The following is a 23,502-nucleotide window of genomic DNA, read 5'->3' as shown; positions in this document are numbered from 1 at the left end:
GAAATGGTAACATCTAACCTTAAATGAACCTTCCATCCATAAATGGTAACTCCAATGTGACCGCCCTCTTCAATCCTTCTGTCAAACTCCGCTCACGTGAGAAGTTACAGCTGGTCACGTGACATGGGTGCGCCTTCTCCAACCACGCTTCGCTCCGAACGGAAGTGAGATTCTTGTCACCGTGTAGATGTTGTCATGTGATTGGATTCCTCCGTTGCAAGTGAAAAGGACTTGTGAAGGCTACCGAAAATATACGCGATAATCTTTCGTCGAGGAAAACCAGGGTGCTTCTTACCCCCAACCTGCAACAGGAAAGCTGGCGGTTAACTTGGTACACAGCTGAAGGCCCTTACCGGAGACCATGGGTTGCTGTTTCAGCAGCGAAAACGACCCTTCGGGCGAGGTACATAACCGGGGTTACCGTTGTGGGGATGGTGTTTGCGAGACGTATAACAGCATGAAGGAAGCCAGATTGTTTTGGGCAGCTAGAAAATAACTCGTTTTGACGTCGAGAGGGTAGAGTCTTGCAAGTTGGGGAAGAGGTATTACGAAAGGAAACGCAGCTCAAGGCCTTAGGAAAATAAGATGCAATTGAGAAGGAATGGAAAAATCACAAAACCGTAGTAAGGAGATTGGCACCTGTCGCCTGCTTTCGCCTTCAGTGTCTGTCAGCCAGCAAAGCGCAAGGCCAGCAGTGCAAGGGGACTGTATGCTGTGTAGCAAAACTCAACGCTGAGTTCCGAGTTGTGAGGAGCAGAGAACAACTCTGCTAGGAGCATCTGAACTAGCTTTTTTACTTTTTGCATTTTGGCAGGTATATTTTTAACCACTCCTCGCCATTCATAAAGAAAATATCATTTCTTGAGTGTTCTGTTTTTCCGACTTGTGCGCTATTATGAAGGGTAAACCAGTTTACGGCTTTCTTTTGCTATTCTTATAGAAATTGTTTTTTATTTGTCGAATATATATATATATATATATATATATATATATATATATATATATACACACACACAAGGCAATATAGTGAAATGCAGCATGTACACACGGAAAAATAATTGCACTGTTTTACTGATACATTATATACTAATTTGTCAGCGAAATTAGGGGGGAAACCTTAAAACTATGCAAGATTGTCTATTATACCTGCGTCGTACTCTTCACCTTCCATTTTTTATTTTTTTAACTTGCACTGCGTTTTTATCACTCTTTAATTAATTTTGTTTTTATCAGTATGCTGCAGGAGTATGTGAATTTCCCCTTGGGATCTATCTATCTATAATAGTGTTACAGAAGGCTGTAGTGTATTGTGCCAGCACGAGGCAGAAACAAAACTACATCGCGGTCACTCATGTACACTCGAAGGCGCATATGGAAGGCGCCGCTCTTCCATATTCTCTTCCAAACTGTTAAGGTAGTCAAAGGCCCGCTTATAAGACCTTAAGCAGGATTCAATATACTGTAGTGAATAAGTCAAGTTTAATATATTTAAACAAAATACTACAAAAATAGGGAATAGATAAAATCTTATTTTGCAATGAATGTATATAAAGTGAACACCGTAAGAATAATCAATGAGTGGAAATAATTCAGACATACTGTATAAATAAAACAAATCAAAAGTTAATAAAATGACAATAAAAGCAATGTAAGTTGCCCCTAATTCAGGGTGCTCCTAAGAAATGTGATGATTTAATTGATGAAGTCAGTCAGTCAGTCAGTCATTGTCCAACCCGCTATATCCTAACACAGGGTCACGGGGGTCTGCCAGAGCCAATCCTAGCCAGCACAGGGTGCAAGGCAGTAACAGACCCCGAGCAGGGCACCAGCCCACCACAGGGCACACACACCCCAAGCACACACTAGGGACAATTTAGGACAGATGTACATAATAACAATAATTCTGCCAAATAGTTGAAATATTAAAATGTGTGATATACATGTGTCTATTGTAAAAGAAATGTTTTCATTTTTATCCTGTAACAGAGGTCAATACAGGACTCAGCCATTATTAAAAAAAATCAAATATCACATTGTATTCATAATGGCTGACCTTGAAATAGTCTAAAACGATGTTCATGATTAGCGACCTTGAAACAGCATACAATGTTAGGAGGCTACACAAATGTTTGGAAATCTTTTAAATATCTTTGCACAGAAAAGCTTACCATATATTTGACAATAGTCTTAGTCCTGTTTTTGGAGCCACCATATATAACCATTTTTACATTCCTTCAGTGTTGATGAGGCTGTTATTTCCCAAGTAAACAGTCAAGTTGTTAACTGCTTGTTTTTCTGCACTGTTTGTTTGCTGAACCTGGCATTCGTTAAGATGAATTGTGCACACTTACTTTCAGAATCTTTCATGTTGTTTTTTAAAATGCTTAGTTTTTTTGCTCCCTTCTGTGTAAACAGGATGTAACATTCCTAGTGTTCTAGCAGCCAGTACCCTACAGCATGGGTGTTGTACTCCAGGCCTGGAGGGCCGCAGTGGCTGCAGGCTTTCATTCTAACCATCTTCTTCATTAGTGACCAGTTTTTAATGCTAATTAACTTCTTTTACTGTAGTTTTAATTAACTTGACTAGGCCCCTTAGTTGTCTCTTTTTTTAATTAGCAGCCAAACAATAATGAGACACAATGAGCCGCCACATGACCAGCTCACTTGTGCCCGTTCACACAATATCTGAAAATAAAGACAAGTGAAGGTCTCGGTAAGGTTGATCTCTCATTTCACCAAAACATTTTGACGAACAGAAAATCAACAGTTTTGGAAATGTCTGCTGTGGCAGAATGAGAGCAGCAACAGGCCACAAAATTAAATTATGGGCTTAACAGCAAGAATCAGCTTCTCATTAATAGATTGATTGATTGGAGTGAAATTGGTTGGAGTTTGAAATCCGGTTTAGCTGCTCATCTGTTGGCTCGTTTCATGTCTCATTTCTATTTGGCTGCCATTTCATGAAGAAACGAATCAATTCAGAGGATTGAATCCTTAAAAACAGGGCTATTAAAATGAAGGGAAAAGGAGTTAATTAGTAGTGAAAACTGGTCACTGATTAGGAAAAGGGTTAGAATGAAAACCTGCAGCCACTGCGGTTCTCCAGGCCTAGAGTTTGACACCCCTGCCCTACAGTATCAGAAAATGCTTAGCCGAAGTTAACTTGTCTCTTCTAGAGAATTTAAAATGAAAAAATGGTTGTTGTTGCAACATCTGTATTATTTTGCTCAATACTTGGACCTTGCCTCAGTAATTTATGAGAGCCATTTCAAAAGCAAATTACATTTAATTTGTGATTCATTTTGATTCATTTCAGGCTATAGAAAGAAACTGATGCATCCAATAAAAATGTGAACACAGAATATGAAAGCTGTACTGGAAAGGCAACTCACAGTTTGTTGTTGCAGAGGAAACCAGCTCTCCATGTTCCCCTCATTAGGAAAATATCACATTAAACTGGTTTTCATTTAAATATACAAATGCGCAAAATAGTCCAAGTAACGTGACCATAAAAAGCAGACACACAGGAACAGTGTATATGTGTTTGTCAGATACAAGTGACTTTCCCCTGTATACATCTTGCTCAGTGTACATTTTATGAAATAGAACAGTATTAACTTTTTCTTCTAAAAGCAGTATAAGTGAACAGAATTATGGCTTGTCTGAGTAAGGTTAGTTATACTAAACTTTTAAGACTTGGAAAATGACTTGGACAACACTCTGGTGCCATTATTAGCGTGGGCTGCATCACAGATCCAGGGACCCATAATTCTCCTCGGCCATGCAGTTTGTTTGATCGCATTTGCATGGGGCAAATATGGGGGATATGGTAAGAGAACCAAAGTACTTAGAAGAAAACTAATGTACACAATAAGAGCATGTGAAACTCTCCATAGATAGCAACTGAAAGCAGACTTCAAACTCTGATGGCAGCTGTGTCACCATACTGCACAAGTCTGAAACGGAATTTGCAGAAGCTGGTTGTACAGTACAATAATACATAGAATGGCATCTTTCTTTGTTATTGTGCCATTTTTTGTTTTGCCTTGTTTGAAACATTTTCTAAACACTCTGTAGTAGTAGTAGTAGTAGTAGTAGGGTGTTGTACCATGTTAGCCTATATGGATGAAATGAGAAGTCAAGCAAAATGACACCTTTTATTGGCTAACTAAAAAGATTACAATATGTAAGCTTTCAAGGCAACTCAGGCCCTGAAAGCTTGCATATTGTAATCTTTTTAGTTAGCCAATAAAAGGTGTCAATTTGTTTGACTTCTAAACTCTCTGAAATTTGAAAGAGAGAGGTTGGGAGCATTGAAAGGCGAGCACTTAATTACAGGAAACTAGATTCTTAAACAGTATTTGTTGACTGCAAAGTAAACAGACATGGCTCCATTAGAGTTACAAACATGTGCATCCTGGGAAATACTGTTACCATATAAATGCATACTGTTTTCGTTTTGGCTGTTTTTTGCAGGAACAATGACTTTGCTTAATGTTTGGTTAAAAGTTTTGTGGAATAGTTCCCTAAAAGTGAAACCAGAACTTGCTGTCTTGTGTAACCCGCTGCTTTACTTTTATTAGAGCAGTGATTCCTAACGTGTTTGAAAATGTCACAGTAAAGCTCTTTGAAGAGGAACCGGCAGTACTACACTACCAACACTGTGTCAATAAATCTGTGTGTTCCTGTGAAAATCCCCAAGGGGGTCCAACCACTTCTCCACTTGTCATTGTCCAAAGCAGTAATATGGAGTTTTGCATGCAGGACAAATGCCGTTGACTCGAAAGTCACCAGATGTGGTGAGAGAAATGAGGGAAAATGTTCAGAACTGTTGCATTAAAGCTTTCGCCGTTAGTGGTGGACTGTGATGCTGTTTTGGCTGTTGAGACATTAGTAACCAGTGAATTGATGAGTGGTTACTTAACTCCATTTTCTTGTTTGGTCTCCTGATTGCTGTATGCAAGACCAGCCTTCTGTGGTATGCTATTCATAACATGCACCATGTGTGTTCTTTCTAATTTGTCAGCACTCATAGATAACTCAAATCATATTTTATTTGTCAGATACAAATTATACATGCATTACAATATGAAATTAAATGCTTAGTTGCTCCCATGACTGTGCCTTGAGACAATATAAAGGGAAAATAACAGTACATAACTTGTAAATTCAAAAATTGCTAATAAAATTTTATATATGTAATACTACTAATAACTAAATTAACAGCTTAATGTAAGAGAGTTACCAATAGGGCATTTCTAGTCACTTATTTAACATGCAGATGGACTATGGAGAAAGCTCCTCCTCAGTCTCTCTGAATTGAACTTTATGGCAGTGGTAGCAATTACCTGACCACAGCACAGAAAAGAGAGGCTATTATTGGAATGGCTGGTGTGATGGATAATTTTCCTTGCCCTGGATGGATATCGCTTGGTATAGATGTCCTGGAGTTTAGTGAGTGCTAGTTAGTGTTCACCTAACCGCACCATTCTGCAGAGGCCTGCTGCATGCTGTTCCCAAACCAGGCAGTGATGCTTCCTGTCAGAATACTTTCAATGGTGGATGTACAGAAGTTCTTTAGTATCTGGGAGGGCAGCCTGAAATCCCAGAGGTGTCCGAGGTGGTATAGATGTTGGCGTGCCTTCTTCACAAAGGTGCCGATGTGCGTGGGCCAGGCCAGATCTTCCACCCTCTCTACCTGACTGCTGGTAATACTGCGGGAGTGGTAGTGGCTCTGCTGTTTCCTCCCAAAGTCCACAATCGGCTCCTTTGTCTTGTTGACATGCAGTAGAATACTTTTGGCCGGACACCAGTGTGACAGATTCTCCACTTCATTCAGGTAAGCCTGATCATTGTTGTTAGATATCTGGCCTGCCTTAGCTGTGTCATCAACAAACTTGACAATGATGTTAGAGTCATGTTCAGCTATGCAGGCATTTGAATAGAGGGAGTACAACAGTGTGTTCAGGACACAACCCTGTGGAGCACCTGTGTTAAGAGTGAGAGCTAACACGGTGTGGCCATGCACTCGAACCACATGGGGTCTACCTGTCAGGAAGTTAAAAATCTATCTGAAAATGAAGTGCTCAGCCTCAAGTCCCTGGGTTTGGTGATGAGCTTAGAGGGGTTTATTTTGTTAAATGCAGAGCTATAGTCTATAAATAGTACTTGCACAGTACTTGTACTGTCTTACTAGCCAGGTTGCCCAGTACTGTATGAAGGATCAAGGTGATACCATCCTCTGAAGATCAACTGGAGTGATAAGCAAACTGTGATGGATCCAGATCTTTTGACAGAGAAGAGCATTGTGATCTTTGACTAGCCTCTCGAAGGACTTCATTGCTTTTGGCAATAGTGTTACAGGGCGATAGTCATTCAGACAGGCTGGATAAGATTTGTGAGGGACAGGAACAATGGTGGACCTTGTAAAGCACGTTTGTATGGTAGACTGGGTTAAGGAGAGATTAAATAGTACTGTGAACACTTAAGCAAGCTAATTAATACAGATCTTTAAAATGTGTCCACGAATCCTGGCTGGACCTGCTGCCTAATTTGTGTTTACTTTCATGAAAGCTCTTCTCACATTGTGTTCTGACAAAGTGAGCACTTTTTCCTCGTCTACCTCTGCAGATGTTTTGGACCACTGGCATTGAAATCATAGCATGTGTAGAAATACTTAAGCTTGTCTGCTAGAGAAGTGTCAGCACTCCCCCACACTGAGAGTAGTTGCTATATAGTAAATTATTGTCCACAGACCTTGCCACTGTTCAAATTGCCCTTTTACTTTCTGCCCATATTGTCACTTAGCAGCTTTCATGGCCCGCCTTAGATTTTATGAGGTGGCTTTGTAAACATCCATGCTAAAGCTGTTGTAGAGTATGTAAGCACAAGCAGGTTATGAACAAGCTCAGTTGTCTCCAAAGGAGTACACAATTATTTGTGAACTGTTCCTTCACTCTATTTGCTATGATTAAGCAGCATATCTTGCTTATGTTGTTGCTTGTCTCGTGTCTGTTGAATTAAGCTCTGGTCCGTCCACTGGAAGAGCTAGAAGATCTAGTTTGGAGTGCTGAGACTTTAGTATCAGGGAATTGATTCCCTCTTTAATCAATCTTTCTCTTTCCAGACTATCTAATGTTGTGTAATGCAGTACTACTTGCAAAATGTATCCAAAAAAGTCTTGCACACACCATTATGCAAAAGTTAAGTAATGCATTTTAATGTCTATGAAGCTAAAACATGAGACTTTTGTACTTTTTACCTGAAAATACAACTTTCATATTCTGCTGATCATGTGAATCTTTGAATAGACCAAAATTAGCCATCTGTTGTTAAGGTAAAGAATGCAGTTGGCAAAATATTTGGATTTATAACTTTCAAGTATACTGTAAGAACGCAAACGTCCTTTGATATATGAATAAAAAAGGCTTTTAGTGTTTATTAAACAGCTTGGTATACACACACATAGCCTGTCGTAGAGGATTAAGCATCTTGGATAAGGAAAAGTTATGTTCATCTTCTATTTTTTTTATTTTTTTTTTATTAAATACAGTTATACAGATCCATTAAGACAGAGATACTAGCAGATCTCGGATTACGAACTAGTTCTGCTCCTGTAGACATTCATAACATGAATTTGTATTAAAGTTGAAATTTATACTGAAAAATTCCTGTTAGTTGAAAATTGTTAAAACTGCCAAATGCTTTATTACTTATTTTACAGAAAAGTGTTTAAACTATTAATATGTCAATAAAGCACATGCAGGGACCAGACCACCAACGTAAATTCTTTAAAAGTATATTTTTAAATGCACTGTAGAACCGCCATCTCCAAAAAAAATTCTAGTATATATATAATATATATATTTTTTTTTTATTTTTTTTTTATTTTTTTTTTAAAAGTTCTATGGGATAAAAAACAGAATATTGTTTCCTAAGGAGTATTCTTCTGCTTGTCCCTCTAACTCCACCTCACCTTCAGTAGCTTCTTCCATACAGCTCCATGTACTCTCATCTGCCTCATATTCTATCTGCCTGCCTGCACATTCACATTACAGGTTCCATTCATAACACTTATTTCGGATCAGAAGTAGCACCATCTGTGCTCACTTTCCCCGACTCATAAGCTCTGATCCAGGCCACTTTCTACATTCTGCACAAGAATAAATATTTCCAGTGTTTTTGCACATGGAGAAAAATTATGTGGATGAAATGAAAAATGCATTTAGAAATGGTTGGAAACTGCAGTTGCATTGTTTGAGTGACAGACAATGCAGTTTTACAGAGATGCTGCCATTAAAGAGTGTGAAAGACCTTGGTGCGAAAGAAATCTGGCATGTTTAAACAAATAAAGTAAAAAATTCAAAATTGCAAACTGTATTTTAAAAATAAACTTTTCCAAGATTCATTGTATTCTTTTTTTGTGTGCAGATACTTGTGTTTATTTCTGTTTGTAGTGGAAACTGTGGTAAACAATTTGGTAAATTCAAAATAAATATAATATTGTATACATTGATACATCAAAATATCTTATTTACAGTTTTCTAAATCGGTTCATTATTTTTTCCATAACACTTCATGTTGCAAAATACAGTATTATTAACCTTGCATACAGTAATATAATTGTTTTCCTAATTACATTTTTTTCATATAAACTGAATATTGTCATGTTTGTTTATCTAAATTCTTAACTAAACTAACATTGAACCTAACTGTTTGGGATAATCAACCTTCCGTTGTTTCTTTCTAATGCTGTGTCAGTACAGTAAAAATGTGCAGTAATCCAAATTTGTCAACTTGAAGTTGATTTTGATTGTTCATGATTTGTCCATGAATAGTTAAATGGAAATGTTTTTGGAGCTTGCAGAAAGATCAGAGAAACTGTCAAATGACTAGTATGCCAAAAATACAAATCATTTCAGCATTGCTTATGTATCACATAAACTGATATGGATTAGATAAATATTTGTTTTATTTTATAGTTGGTAGTGCAAGTGCATATTATATTTTTATTTTTATTTTTGGTTAAAATCTTTTTAGTTAGTCAATAAAAGGTGTCATTTTGCTTGACTTCTCACTTGTTTAAAAAAAAAAATAATAATAATAATTGTAAGGCAGTGCAGCATAGAGGTGATAAACACTGCATGCCTGTCCGGTGATCTGTCAATTTTAAGTGAGCAGGCAAAGTTCCTTGTCTGGAACACCAGATGTAGTGATCTCTCGGCTGTTTGCAGCATCACTTCAGTGAAGGAAAACTTCAGTGAAGGTGTGAATCTCCGCTTTGAGACTCTCCCTCCTTAAATGCCCTATAACACCCCTGCAATCTGCATCATCCTTTGCCTGCACAGTTTTACCATCAGCCCTGCTTCAGTGGCTCAACCGAAGTGTGTGGCAACTCGATCTTCCACACTTTTCCCAGCTCTGTTGGCTGTCTCCAGCACCAGTCATCGATAACTCACCCATACTAATACTGCAAACATCACTAAAAGCTGTGGACCTCCACTTTAGCACTCACCTTCAACTCCTCTAAAGAGCCACATTAGTCTGTTGTAGGGCTTCATGGTACTCTGTGATTTAATAAGTCTGTCTTTTTTGACCTGCTACTGACACCAATGTAGCACTGGCGCTGAATGCCAAAATGGATTCTCTTGCTCTTTACATGGCTTATTTAGGTGGCTCACTATCCTTAAAAGGACCAGTCACTGTTGTAGACTTACTTCTTTTATAGGAGCCCTTTCTGCTGTGGATGGAATACCAGCTCATACAATGTCTGACTCGTATGGGGCTGATTCAGCTCATTTGTGCCATGATGATATTAAGAATTGTGACTGTTTTTCCAGTACAATAATGTGAAATAATGGTAAAGATTGAATTGTTTCAAACAGGACCACTTACCTAATCATATGGTTTATGGATTTCATGAATTTTCACATTTGCCGGGGTCTTCTGCTGTTTTACCATCATGTAAAGGAGTTGCTGCACGTCCTAAAGCTTAACAGAATAAAAACGATAATTTTGCAAACACATGTGACATGTTTCCTGAGCAGCAAAGCATTGCAGTGTTAATTACACGACTGCTTTGTCAAATTAGACTTGTCAATTTCAACTCTTTCAGGGGTGAGCTCAGTGGTTTCATAGCCGCCTTTGTATCTGAGTGTTTTAACCTAGCTAGGCCAGACAGCAGCCTTGGTGAAGTTTTGTTAGCTAAATGTTAAATTAATAGTGCATAAAGGGGCTGTTTTGGTAGTACTGTTTGCTGTTGGACAAAAACTACAGAAGAGTAACATTTGAGTGTTTATACCTATAGTTTTTTTTTTTTTAAATTTGGTTTTATTTTATAATCATCTGTCACAGTGAACTGTTCTAGGCTTTGAGCTTGTTGAACAACAATGCAGAATGAATGAATGAGTGTAGAATGAAGTTATGTTTGCTGTAGTTTGTTGCCCATACACTCTCAGGCATATTTGTTGTGATTTGAAAACTGTGGTTATTGATGTAAAGGCCTTTACAGCTCTACAATGTGTAATAATAAACTTCTATTTAATATAATTCTGACAACTATATATTTTGATTTCTTTTAGGATTCAGGAGATAGAAAGCCATTGTTGAACCCAGTCACAAACCTACCAAATAAAGCAAGCAATGGGACAGAGAGGATTTCTACCAACCTTCCTTCAACCAAGACAGATGAACAGGCAGCCCTTACATCCATCCTCACAAGGACAGCACTGTATGCTTTTTGAGCATTTTGGAATTTTTATCAAAATTGTCTTCATACATCTATTCCTCATCCTGTACATGCATTGGAAAAATATCTACATATAGTAATCTAGAGGTTAATGCCCTGCTTGTTAATTTTTCCCACTTAACATTTACCAAATTTACAGGAGTATTTGCATTCCTATATTTGTGTCTTTTTATGCTTTGTTTTAAATCTAGTTGTATCAATTAGAATCCTGTTTTTATGTAGAAAATATTTTATTTTTGAGCATTATGTATGGAAGTTAGGAGTTTATAGTTGCTCTTTCAAATTTTATTTTTTTTAATCTCTTCACCAACCAATATAACTAGCAGATGTGTACGAATTTGTTAATCTTGCATTTTTTAATTGAAATGTTCCCATTTTTTTTTATTTTGAAAAATTTAATGAGAAGTCTGGTATTTGGAAATTTTTGATATTAAAATCTTTACATATATTTAGAATATGAAACGAAAGGGAGATTGTACAATCTGTTATTTCCTTAAGGTAGTGTTTCTCAAAGTGGGGGTATCATAGGGGAAATGCTAGTGGGTTCCTTAGCTGATGTGACACAGTTCTTTACACTTGGAATAGAAGGGTGTAACGACACAAAGTGAGTGCAGTAGCACCTTGTCACTTTAAAAGTTTTATTTTCCACCTTGTAGATAGTAGTGTTCCATTTGTTTTTTTTTTTTTGCTTATTCTCACTACAATCCTTTAATATGTACTCAGTCATCAAGATGAAAAAGTGGCCTATGTAAATCAAACAGCCCAAAAAAAAACTCAAGGGAAGGATTACCTCATCTTTAAGTGGCCAGTCTAGTAGATCAATTGGAATGGTTTGCACAAGAAGATGGTAATTAAAAAAAAAAAGGCAAAGCGCAAGCTCTTTTTTTATATAAAAAAAAAAAAAAAAAAAGCGAAAAATTATGGATTTCCATGCTTGTTTATCGAAGGTGTGCCCTATGCCCTGTGTGTTTTGTGCTCAGAATTCCTTGCCCAGGGCAGCTGAAAACCGTTTAACTTAAGGACATTTAGAAAAAGCATTTCATACACACTAAAAAAAAGTGAATTTTGGTTAGCAGGAAATATAAAATAAAGAAAGGAAAATTTCTGATCAAGCATAAATTACATGCTTAATAGTAAAGTATAAAAAGCCCTATACACCTGACAAAAGACTCCTTCATCTCAAGTGTTGTTGCATTAAATCTTGCACAGTGGTAAGTTTGGTCACCAGACTAGAAAGAAGAAAAAAAAGTTCCCTGGCACAGGATGTCAGTTGAAAGATCCAAGTCTTTCAAAGTGAAAACTTTGTCTGCCAGTTAGATGAATAATCTGATATAAGTTGACTGGTAAGCTACTTCTATTTTTTAGATACTGCTTTAATAATTTTCAAGTCAAATATTTGTTAAAAGCAAATAACTTTTATTTGGAGGTGCATTTATGAAATTCATCTTAATAGTAGGTGCGGGACAGAAACATTTCAAAATCGCTGTTTTAAGTGACTCTTCTGATTTGGTTGTGTGTAAGGAAACAGCACACTGCATTTTTACAGTATTTTACAGTATTTTTTTATTTATAGTGTTAAGAGTAAAAACAATCTAATAATAAATAAACCTGCATGCAAGAAAATTTGACTGGAAATATGCAGCTTGGACTAGCATAAATAATTTACTAGAAGCTTGCACACAAAATTGGCCAGATGAGGTTTAAGATCACAAAGAATTAATCTGTGGTGATAAATGAAACAGAGTATTTTAATATAAGTAATTCTTATCACAGTTACTAAGTGTTGCCTGGTAAGAAATTGGCAAGTGAAAAAAAAACATACAAAATAATATTACATTTTATTACACTTAGACCATAATTAATATTAAAAAGCTTTTTTTTTGCCTCTTGTTCAAAGAACCCAAAAATCCAAAACATAACTTCAGAGAAAATATGGCTGCACCCAGAGAAGCTTATGAAAAGTGAGAAAAATGCTTGAGTAAAGAAAACAGTTACCGGTAAATGTAATGTGTGAGAGTCAAACCTGGATTTCTTAATCGTCTACAGTTTTTTTTTTTTTTTTTTTTTTTTTTTTAAACTGTAGTTCTGTTTACCTTATTTCCAAACATTGCTGTAAATTTTAAAGTGGGGAAAACTTTTTGTGTTTATACTAAATGCTGTGTTCATGTGCTCTTGGAGATTTTGGAGCTCAGAGTTGTGACGTTTCACCTAAATTGTTTGTTCTGCAAAAAAAAAATTACAATTAAAGATAAACAGCATATTTTGTAAAAATAAAGTGCAAAATATGTTTATAAAATGTGTATTACTTCACTCTAAAGCAATTTGACTAAATAATAGCCTTTCTGGCTGACCAGGTTTTGTGTTTTATTGTAGAACATTTGACTGAGATGAAGGTCAGCATTATGACCTAGCTGAGAAATTTTGGGTAGCTTTGTTTTCTCCTAATTGTCTGACTTGTAGCCCCAAGTTCATAGTGCATTCACATGGCATTTCCAACTTGGAAACTTGTATTTGCTGCCTGTCCGATAATACCTGAATGCAGAAAAATATGACTAATGATCAAAATATGTTATGAGATTTCACAACCACTCGCTCTGCCCTCCTCCAGCCATCAACGCTGAATCTGAAACCTGATTTAAGATGAGAAGAATCTGTGTTCTAAATTTTAAGTCTCTCAGAAAGCTAAGCTACCGTGTTTCCCCGAAAACAACACCGGGTCTTATAATAATTTTTGCTCCAAAAGATGCACTAGGGCTTATTTTCAGGGGATATCTTATTCATGTACAACAAGAGAAAAGCCAAGCAAAACACCTTTTATTGGCTAACTATAAAGATTACAATATGCAAGCTTTCGAGGCAACTCAGGCCCCTTCTTCAGGCAAGATGTAATTATATGATGTAATGATTACATCTTGCCTGAAGAAGGGGACTGAGTTGCCTAGAAAGCTAGCATATTATAATCTTTTTAGTTAGCCAGTAAAAGGTGTCATTTTGCTTGGCTTTTCTCTACATTCATAATGGCTAACACGGTACAACACCCCAGTACTCATGTACAACAATATACATTTATCCAAATACAGTCATGTCATCTTCTGTAATATCGTCATAACTCTCCACATTCAAACCCTGAATTTCTTGCTACTCCAGCTGCTTTTAGGATCCTCCAGGATTGACGTGTGTGCTTTGATGTTTGAGGAATGGTTCAATGTGGTGAAGCAAAATGCCGACATACAAATGTATTTATGTTGCTTTTATATTCAAACGTTTCATATTCCCCAAAGTAATGACACAATATATTCTAAAAGTCTCACATACCATCTTCTGTGCCATCTTTTTTTATTTTGCACCTTCACCACAGCATCAGATTGTATGTCGGCGTATTTGAGTCACAGAGAAAAAAAATAAGGACATAATGAAAATGTCTATTGTGATTTAAAGTGGAAATTTCGGCTTTAAACTCGAAATTTCCACTTTAATCTTGTAGTTTACTTTATCATTAAAGTTGACCGTCGTAAACATCATCTTAAAACCGACCCAGTTGTTAAATCGCTGGGGCTTCCTCCTGACCAGACCACAGCGTTAAGCAGCAATAGATCGTCGCACAGAACACATTAAATTTATAATATTCCAGCGCTCTGCACATTTAGAATTCTCAGATTTACACTTGATATCACTTTCATGATGAAATGCATTAACATATGCATATTACATTTTACAGATAAATCGTTAACTTTGTTTAAATAATGAACACTGTTAATAGTTACACATATGAGGGTGGCACGGTGGCAGAGTGGTAGCACTGCTGTCTCGCAGGGAGTCACGTCCCTTGTGATCTCTGCCTGGAGTTTGCATGTTTTCCTGATGCGTTTCCATAGTGTGCTCAGTTTTCCATCCAAGACCTGAAGGTTTGGAGATTTGGTGAAGCTACAATGACGTTAGTGTATGTTTGTGTTCACCTTGCCACGAGCTGATGCCCCATCCAGAGAATATGTTTCTGTCTTGCGCTGATGCTGCTGGAATGGGCACATCCCCGAATTGATGGATAATAATAATAATAATTCATTACATTTATATAGCGCTTTTCTCAGTACTCAAAGCGCTATCCACACAGGGAGGAACCGGGAAGCGAACCCACAATCTTCCACAGTCTCCTTACTGCAAAGCAGCAGCACTACCACTGCGCCACCTGTGAGGACATGGATGTAATCATTAAACATCGTTTTCAGAGATATTGTGGCAAGGTGTCCTCAGAATTCAATAGATGTTTTGGGCACATGTGTCGCATCGCGTGAAGTATAAATCTGGACTTAGGCGCCTTACTTTTCTGCTGGCGATCTTGACTAGGGCTTATTTTTGTGGTAGGGCTTATATACAGAGCAGCCTGAAAATCGTGCTAGGGCTTATTTTCGGAGTAGGTCTTTCAGGGAAACACGGTATGTGTAAATTTATCAAACATTGTGCTTTATAGATCTAAAGGTGAACATTTACTTTTTGTTTATTTCCGCTATGCACACGTAAGGAAACTGAAATAAAAATTAGTTTGTGTAGCTTGAAATTCATGTAATTTAGCCTGTATTCAAGAAAAGTTGTCAGTGTTTATCAATAATAAATAAAGCCAATAGCTGATTATTTAAATCGGTCATCATCCATAATTGCAATATTTGTAATATTAAACATCCCAGCTTTTTGGAGATTTTTTTTTTGTTTGTTGGATTTCATATTCAAACTTGCTAGTAAGTTCTAATATCCATTGTTTGTATTTTGAATAAAAGATGAGTGCCGTGCAGTAGATTTAGTACCCATCAGTCATTGGTTTCTAGTAGGATAGACTCCAGAGTTAGATTAGACTAAACATGTTCAAGAAATATATTATTAGTGTGTGCACTATCAACACAAGTGTGATACTTTCGTATTGGATTTATGACAGTGCTACTTTGGAAAATACTGTACAGTGCAGACATAGTTACAATTCTAGAGATAATACTACTGTAGGGAGCTGAACTTCAACCTGAAGTGCCAGCAAACTCTGAAATATTTTTATTGTTATTATAAGAGACATTCCTCCAGGTCTTAGCATTTAAATCAAGACTGAAAGCTGTTACAATAGAGCTGGAGCTGTTTCTACTGTATTTTTCTAATTGCAGAAATTATTTTGATTGGTCTCTCCTTCTTCTGGCTGCTCCCATTAGTGGTTGCCACAGCAGATAATCTTTTTCCACATCCTCCTGTCCTCTTCATCTTGCTCTGTTGCACCCTCCACCTGCATGTCCTCTCTCACCACATCCATAAACCTTCTCCTAGGCCTTCCTCTTGCCTGGCAGCTCTATCCTTAGCATCCTTCTCCCAATATACCCAGTATCTCTCCTCTGCACATGTTAAAACCAACACAATCTTGCCTCTCTGACTTTGTCTCCAAACCATTCAACCTGAGCTGACCCTCTAATGTACTCATTTCAAATCCTAACCATCCTGGTCACACCCAATGCAAATCTTAACATCTTTAACTCTCCCACCTCCAGCTCGGTCTCCCGTTTTTTGGTCCGTGCCACCGCCTCCATCCCATATAATATAGCTGGTCTCACTACCACATATAATGTAAAATCAACTTTGTGGAAATGTAAAATGAAGACTTTTCTGAGTTCTGACAGTCGCACATCTTAAGCAAATGCTAGCCTGAATGCCTTCCATATAAAGTGCTTTTGCACTGTGGCAAACTAAGTAATAAGTTGAGGAGCCATGTTTTCCTTGTAATTTGCTCCAAAGTATATTCATTGTAAATTACTTGCACTTTAGTATACTCACTATTTATCTTTTACAAGTGTTTCTGTTTGCCTCTTTTTGAGCCCAAGAACCTAAAGTAATAAAATATGTAGGACTATTTAATTGGATTTAGCTTCCAGTATCATTATTGTGTATCAATATGTAAAAAAAAAACGGTGAAACAGATTGCATTCCTCTTGCAGATTTATTGTCTAGTCTTTATGTGGGACTTGGCTACTGTCTTGTTCAGCTGTCTACTGGTGGTGATGTGAGATTGCCTTAATGCCTTATTCCCAAAAATATTTTGATAAAAGTGATTCATCAGTCACTTTAGGAAGAAATGAACAGAATAACCTAGATAAACTCTGATTCAAGAGTGCATGTTTCCTTTTTTTCCGTTAATGACCTGTTATTCTTCTACTTAGTTTGGCTTGTTTACCTTGAAATAGAGTTTAAAATGGAGATTCATATCAACATACCATATTAATCTACGAATGAACCACTAAATGCACATTTTTTGTCATAATGTATGGTTTAAATAAATTTGTTACCATAAGTATTATTCTTCAAATTACTTACTGTTAACTCTGAACAGCTGTAAAACATCAATAATCTGGCATTGTCAGGACCTTGATGGTGTTTATCTGGTGTATGTATGCTGTGTGTGGGACTATTTTTTAAAGTTGGATCTAATCTAACAGATCACTTGTAACCCACCATACAGTCTTTGTTGTATTACAATACAAAAGCTCCACTTTTAATTTAAGAATTCTTGAGAAATTGCTGTGTTGCATCCCTGGACTAATTTGAAGGTATTTGCAATCTGCAATTCTGTAAAAGCATTCCTTTTTAAAAATTCAATATTTTCCCCAGAATTTGATGATTGATGTTTTCCACACATGCTACACTCAGGAGGCACTAACTGGTGAGAGTTCAGTTCAGTATAAATATTCCACTGGACATAAAATGTTTTAAAGTTTTTGATTAACAGTAACAATGTGAACAATTTAAATATTTATTCATTGCTGACATGAATGATTTTTTTGTTAAATGCTGTTTTCTAAAAACACCTTCTGCCAGCATACTGAACTGTCATATTTTTTTTACTGTATGCTCAATTGTTTTATTGTTTAGTACTTTTTGTGGTTCAAAAGGCAAGACTAGTTAACTACTTTGAAACGTATATAGAAAACCCATAACACAAATTTTAAAAAGTATGTGAAGATTTTTGCTTGACTGTGCATTTATTGTTACTCTTTTTCATGAAAGGCTTAGATAAAATAAAGAATAAAAGTAACTGATAAAAATGACTTCTATTAGGATGAATAGTGACACTTTTTACAATATTATATATATATATATTAAAGTAATTGTGTGTTCCTTGTTTTTGGCATATATTTGATTCAATGCCATTGTCATGTACAGTATGTAACCAATTTTGCGCAGTAGTCATTGTCAGGTGTTTTTTGTGATGGGTGTTATAGTTCCAATAGTAAAAGAAAATTAAGGCCTATATATTTAAAGCTGTCTAACCATATGTGGAGCACAGGTTGGACCAAGTAGTCCTTGCTACGTAATTTATGTTTATTAAATCTGAACAATGCTATGTTTACTTTTTTTTTTAAATGAAAAGGAAAATGGCTGACAACAAAACCATTTAAAGATTTTGTCACAAGTGTCTGAAGATGAAATTAAAATGATTTCGATGTAAGATTTAATGAGAGATATATCACCAAAAGGTTTAATATACATTTAAAAATATGTATTTAGCATAAAGTATGAGTTAGACTATCAGAAATGCACTTTTCCCTACATTCAAACACCCTGTGTTTCTTTCCAGGAACATAATTGATGTTGCTGCAGCTGATTCACAGGGAATGGAACAGCATGAATACATGGACAAAGCGAGACAGTACAGGTATAGACATTTTTATTTATAGAATAATATTTTGAATGTTGTAGTAGTTTGTTGCTTAATTAAAAAAGAAATATGCTTGCATGGAAAGGGATATAGGTCATTTTGATTTTTCTTTTCTTTATGAAAGACTTAACATACCCATTAATAAATGTAACAATATTCTCACTCTTAGCTATACTTTTGTTCACATTAGCCAGCAATTTTTGGTTTGAAGTAATCTAATCTAAGTTTTATTCCATTTGTACTTGTTCCTCACTCCCTCTGTCATTCCAGAAGAGATGAATGATTATAAGTTATTGTTGTGGAGCAAATTCAAGATGATGATGATAGTAATTATACTGCATTTTATTTAAATATATACCCTCTTTACCATTCTCAAAGCACTTAGATCAATTAAGACACCATTTAGTATTTTCTGAAATGATTAATACATTATTTAAAGTACTGTTAACATCCACTTTTATAATTGTGTGGAAATCCCACTTGTTATAATAAACCAAGTCTTTTCAATGTGTGCTCCATCCAAGTCTATAAATTGTGAACTTCCATTGCTATAGCATGCATGCCTCCTTTCTAGCACTAGTACCAAAGTTCTTTGTGTTCTGTCTTACTCCCCCATCTAGCTCACTGTTAAGTCTCTTATGCTGAGTTCAAGCGCTATTGGACAAACAGTAAACAGGAATTCAGATTTCTGGAAGTCAGAAATTCCACAAGAATGCTTTATGCATTACAAGTAAGAGAATTCAGAGAAAGAGTAGCTACCCCAATTTGACAAGTTGTGATGTAACCTTGACCTATTCCCTTAGTCAATTGTATATAAAATATATATAACCCTACCAGTCAGAAATACCATTTTTGTGGTTAAATTGTATTGGGAGAGAAGTGATACACATTTAATGTTTAGTATTGTTTTTATTTTCATGAAACATATAAAGATTATGTTTAATTGCTTTTTTATAAACCAAGTAACAAATCATCAGCAACCTAGTATTTCTCTGAATAGTTTGACTGGAAATTCAGTTGAAAACACTGAAGTGGGAGGGTGAAAAATCACAACTTGGAGCTTCAAATACGCAAGCATGTGAATATATTATTAGTATCGAAAGAATTAAAAAAAACATTTGTCAAATTTTTCACTCTGATATGTGATTAGTTGGATGGAGTCTCCTGCATTGGCTTATATTGTACAAACATGCCTTTATCTTTAGTCCAATCTGGAAGTGGGTCAGCCCTCCAAATCCTGCTCTGTTCTTGCTTCCCAAAGAAACCAAGTATCTGCTCCTCTCTTGCCAGGCCTCATTCATATTTCTTTGTAATAATATAAAGTCCCTCTCTGTTTGTTAGCCCTGTTTTAACTATTGTCTTTCAGTTCTGTACCAGGAGTAAATGATAGTTTTCAAATGGATTGCACTCTGACATTTATTTACGCAATCACAACCCCTTTCCCATATGTATTACATGTAACTTGGTTCATCATGTGGGACATAGCACTCTCTCTTTGAAGGTATAGATTAATATAACTGTAATGGAGACTCCAAGGGGTACCCCCTGCCACCTCTTATATAGAGAGCGACAAAGCTGGGAGGCTGCTGTGAAGACAAGGTGTGGGGGTGGGGAGATTTTTACAGAGGTTTGATACTGGTGCTGAAATCCACAAGCTGATATCGATAAGAAGGTCAAAATCTTAGTACCAATCCAACACTGGTCAGATACCTCTATGCTGAGAGACATTTTTAATGAGTCAGTTTGGAAATGTTTCATTCTTGCCTCCTGCTTTTTCATTTTGCAGCAGAGCTCTGTACTAAGAGAGAGAGAAACTCTACACACTCACTCTTTCCTTCTCTTCCAATTAATTCTTTCTAGTCAACCATCTCTCCTATATACAAATATCTGTCTGGTTTCTACTCCCACATCTGTAAAGCTAACCAGAAACGTCCCTCAATCATATCTAATTGGCCAATGACAACAACTACATTTATTTGTGTAGTACATTTTCATACAAATGATGTAGCTCAAAGTACTTTACAAGATGAAGAAAGAAAAAATATAAAAATTAGGTAATACTAATTAACAAAGAATAAAGTAAGGTCCGGTGGCCAGGAGGAGGACAGAAGGAAGAAAAAAAAAAAATTCCAGAGGGCTGGAGGAAAACACAAAATCAGCAGGGGTGCCAAGGCCTCGAGACCGCCCAGCCCTCACTAGGTATTCTACCTAACATAAATGATCTCAATCAGTCCTTATGGTTTTGTTTTTTTATATTCCAATAATTTATCATTTCCATCATTACATAATATACTCTCTTGTCATTGTATTGGTAAAAGTTGAATTCAAAACATTTTGTCTCTGTTAATCAATTGCTTTTTTTGTTTTGAAGTAAATTTTTTCTGCTTAAGCAGAAATATTTTTTGCACTGTACTACCATACTAAAATAATACGATACATTTGTGAATTTGAACTTAATTTGACAGCCGTCCTTGTCTCTTTATGAGTCAGAAGTAACAAACTGTTTGCTTTACTTGCTGACCTTTTATTAATTTTATGGTTATGAAGATAATTTAACTTACCAGACATGCCTTCAAGCAGCAGGAAAAACAAGTTGGTGTGGCAGAGATTTGTATGAGTTGATTCTGTGTTTACACCCAACCCCTGCTGTTTCAATAACAATATATTCAAGTTATGTTAACCTTTCTTCATTGTAGATTTGAAACGGTAATCTTTTCAGTAATTGAAGTGGACCTGAGTGTGTCTCTATTTTAAGTCATTCAATTTTGAGAATTTGTCAGTGTTGTTTAAATGGGAGTTTTTGAAATTTCCAAATATGTACAGTGTGTTTTATTTGTGATAATCTTAATGACATTTCTTGACAAATTTCCGTGAAGAAAAAGTGTACCAGATTTCAGCAAAACTGGTCCTTTGGATCCAAGTTGTTACATGCTGACAGATAGACATCCTGTGCTTGATAAAGACAGTAGCTGCTTTTTATGCAAATACCCCTTAAAAAGGGATTAAACTAAATAATGAAAAGAATGAATAAATTGATACTAGGTACATCTTGAGTCAGTTATCCTTAATTATTGTTTGATTTTAATGTTAATTGAAGTTTGATGAATTTCAGTATTTATTGATTATTACAAGTTTAAGTATTAAAACATGACCAATTTCATTTTTTGTATATTATTGCAGTTCAAAGCTGGCCATGTTAAGCAACACCTTGTCATTAAAGAAACCTTCTCTTCTGCCTTCCTTAACTAACCAGCCACATCAAGTACTTGCAAGTGATCCAGTGTCGTATTCAGATGTACAACAGGTATTTTGTTAAGAGTAATTTTCCTGACTTTTTGATATCGTGCAAGCTTCCTAAATCCTCAGAACATATTTTCAAGTGCTCGTGGAGGCAGTGAAATTTGTTTATGCTAAGATTGATGTATTTTTTTTTTTTTTTTTCAGGTTTTCAAGATAGCAGCTTATGCGTACAGTGCACTTTCACAAATAAAAGTCGATGCAAAAGAAGAGCTAGTTGTACAGTTTGCGATACCCTGATTCACTGAAGAAATTTCTGTTTGTCTCACCTTATCCTTATTTCTCTCACCAGTGTATTTTCCTTCTTCCTTATGTTGTTTTTTTCCTTTACATTTTGTTATTCCTGCACTACTGTTGGAGAAGTAAGACAGACACCAATACATTGTGAACTAGATGTCTTCTCGTACCAAACAGGATCATGTAAATCTGCCAGCTCTGGAAACATACACTGAATAGGCACTTGCATAAACATTTTTAACTTTGATAGAGTTAAGACAAGACGTTGCAGGCTGAAATCTAACAAGTTTTGTGTTAATTAAATTGTAATATTGCCAAACCTATATACTGTACTGTAGCAAATTTGCTTCCTCTTTTAGTTTTTTTTTTCTGAAGAATATAGAAAAAGGTTTTGAATCAAAAACAAATGGATATGGACCCACAAGTATGTTCTCACAGGTTAACAGGTTGTCCCATATGAAATGCACATTGGGTGCCAATTATTTTAGAGCAGTAGATTGTATGTTTGATTGACTGCAGTATGACGCTTTGATATTAATATGGCTTTCTCAGTCAATAATAACTTAAAAATGTGCATTATCAAAGCTTTTTTAGAGACATACATTATATTTGAAAAAAAATCATATTTAATTGAACTGGAAATATTTGTTTTGTTTCACACATTTAATTAACACTAAATTTTCATAAGCACAAATAATGTGAATTAAGAAAATTTAGATAGATGTATACATGATTGTGTCAATAGCCCCAGTTTTTTTTTTTTTTTTAAGTGCTTATTTTCTGCATTTTTTACTTCATATAAATTAAAAATAATCTCACAAAATCTGCAAAAAAATGAACAGACTTTACATCATATTGGGAATAGTATTAATAAATATTAATATGGTCTTTAATATTAAAGTAACCTTCTGTTTTCTGCTATGTAATTTAATTTTACACTTAATGGTGGATATACATCTGCAACGGGCAGTTATGTACCTGTAAAGTCATGTATTGGACCTAAAAAGACGTGTAATTACTGAGGTGGTGGAAAGGGACAGTGCGGTTAATAACAGAACATCTCATTAAAATTATTTAGGGCAATGAATAACATTTTTTAGATGCATTTTTAAACACTACTGCATTTTTTAACATGTTCTTTCAGACAAAATAAATGTTTCTGCTTGATTTGGTTATCAAATGATGATAAACGGAAAAGTAAAAGAAGTAATCCAACTTTGAAATGAAACCTCTAAACATAATCCCGATTACCTGTTGAATTTTTGTTGTTGGTCCCCCTCACTGCTTGACTGTACGGTACGAGCAGATCTCCAGCAAAGCAAAGCAAAGCCAGGCACTTTTTCATTGGTTTTTAAAGGGATGAAGCTTAGGACTGTAAGATTACTGCACCTATTTTTATTCAGCTGTCTGCTGTGTGCTGTTAGGATTGATGTGTTTGCAAATATTTTTTAACTTTATTGTAAAATAAAATCTGAATTAAGTTGCAACTTTTGTTAGGTCATAACCAAAAATATCTATTAATAAAGAATTCTGTTGATAA

The 23,502-nt window shown here is 35.8% G+C and overlaps 1 protein-coding gene across 1 annotated transcript; it reads left to right on the top strand.

Annotated features, from left to right (window-relative positions):
• Nucleotides 1-145: 145 nt before the first annotated feature.
• On the top strand, nt 146-23,502 carry lamtor1 (late endosomal/lysosomal adaptor, MAPK and MTOR activator 1). The gene is made up of 5 exons (XM_028799365.2): nt 146-403; nt 10,581-10,729; nt 18,348-18,425; nt 21,609-21,732; nt 21,873-23,502. The coding sequence occupies exons 1-5, from the start codon at nt 362-364 to the stop codon at nt 21,963-21,965; spliced, it is 486 nt and encodes a 161-aa protein (XP_028655198.1). The 5' UTR covers nt 146-361; the 3' UTR covers nt 21,966-23,502.

Source organism: Erpetoichthys calabaricus, chromosome 4 (genome assembly GCF_900747795.2).
Source record: "Erpetoichthys calabaricus chromosome 4, fErpCal1.3, whole genome shotgun sequence".
In the NCBI taxonomy this organism is placed as follows: Eukaryota; Metazoa; Chordata; class Cladistia; order Polypteriformes; family Polypteridae; genus Erpetoichthys; species Erpetoichthys calabaricus.
The sequence above is the reverse complement of the archived record's forward strand: the minus strand, read 5'-3'. Positions and strand labels throughout refer to the sequence as shown.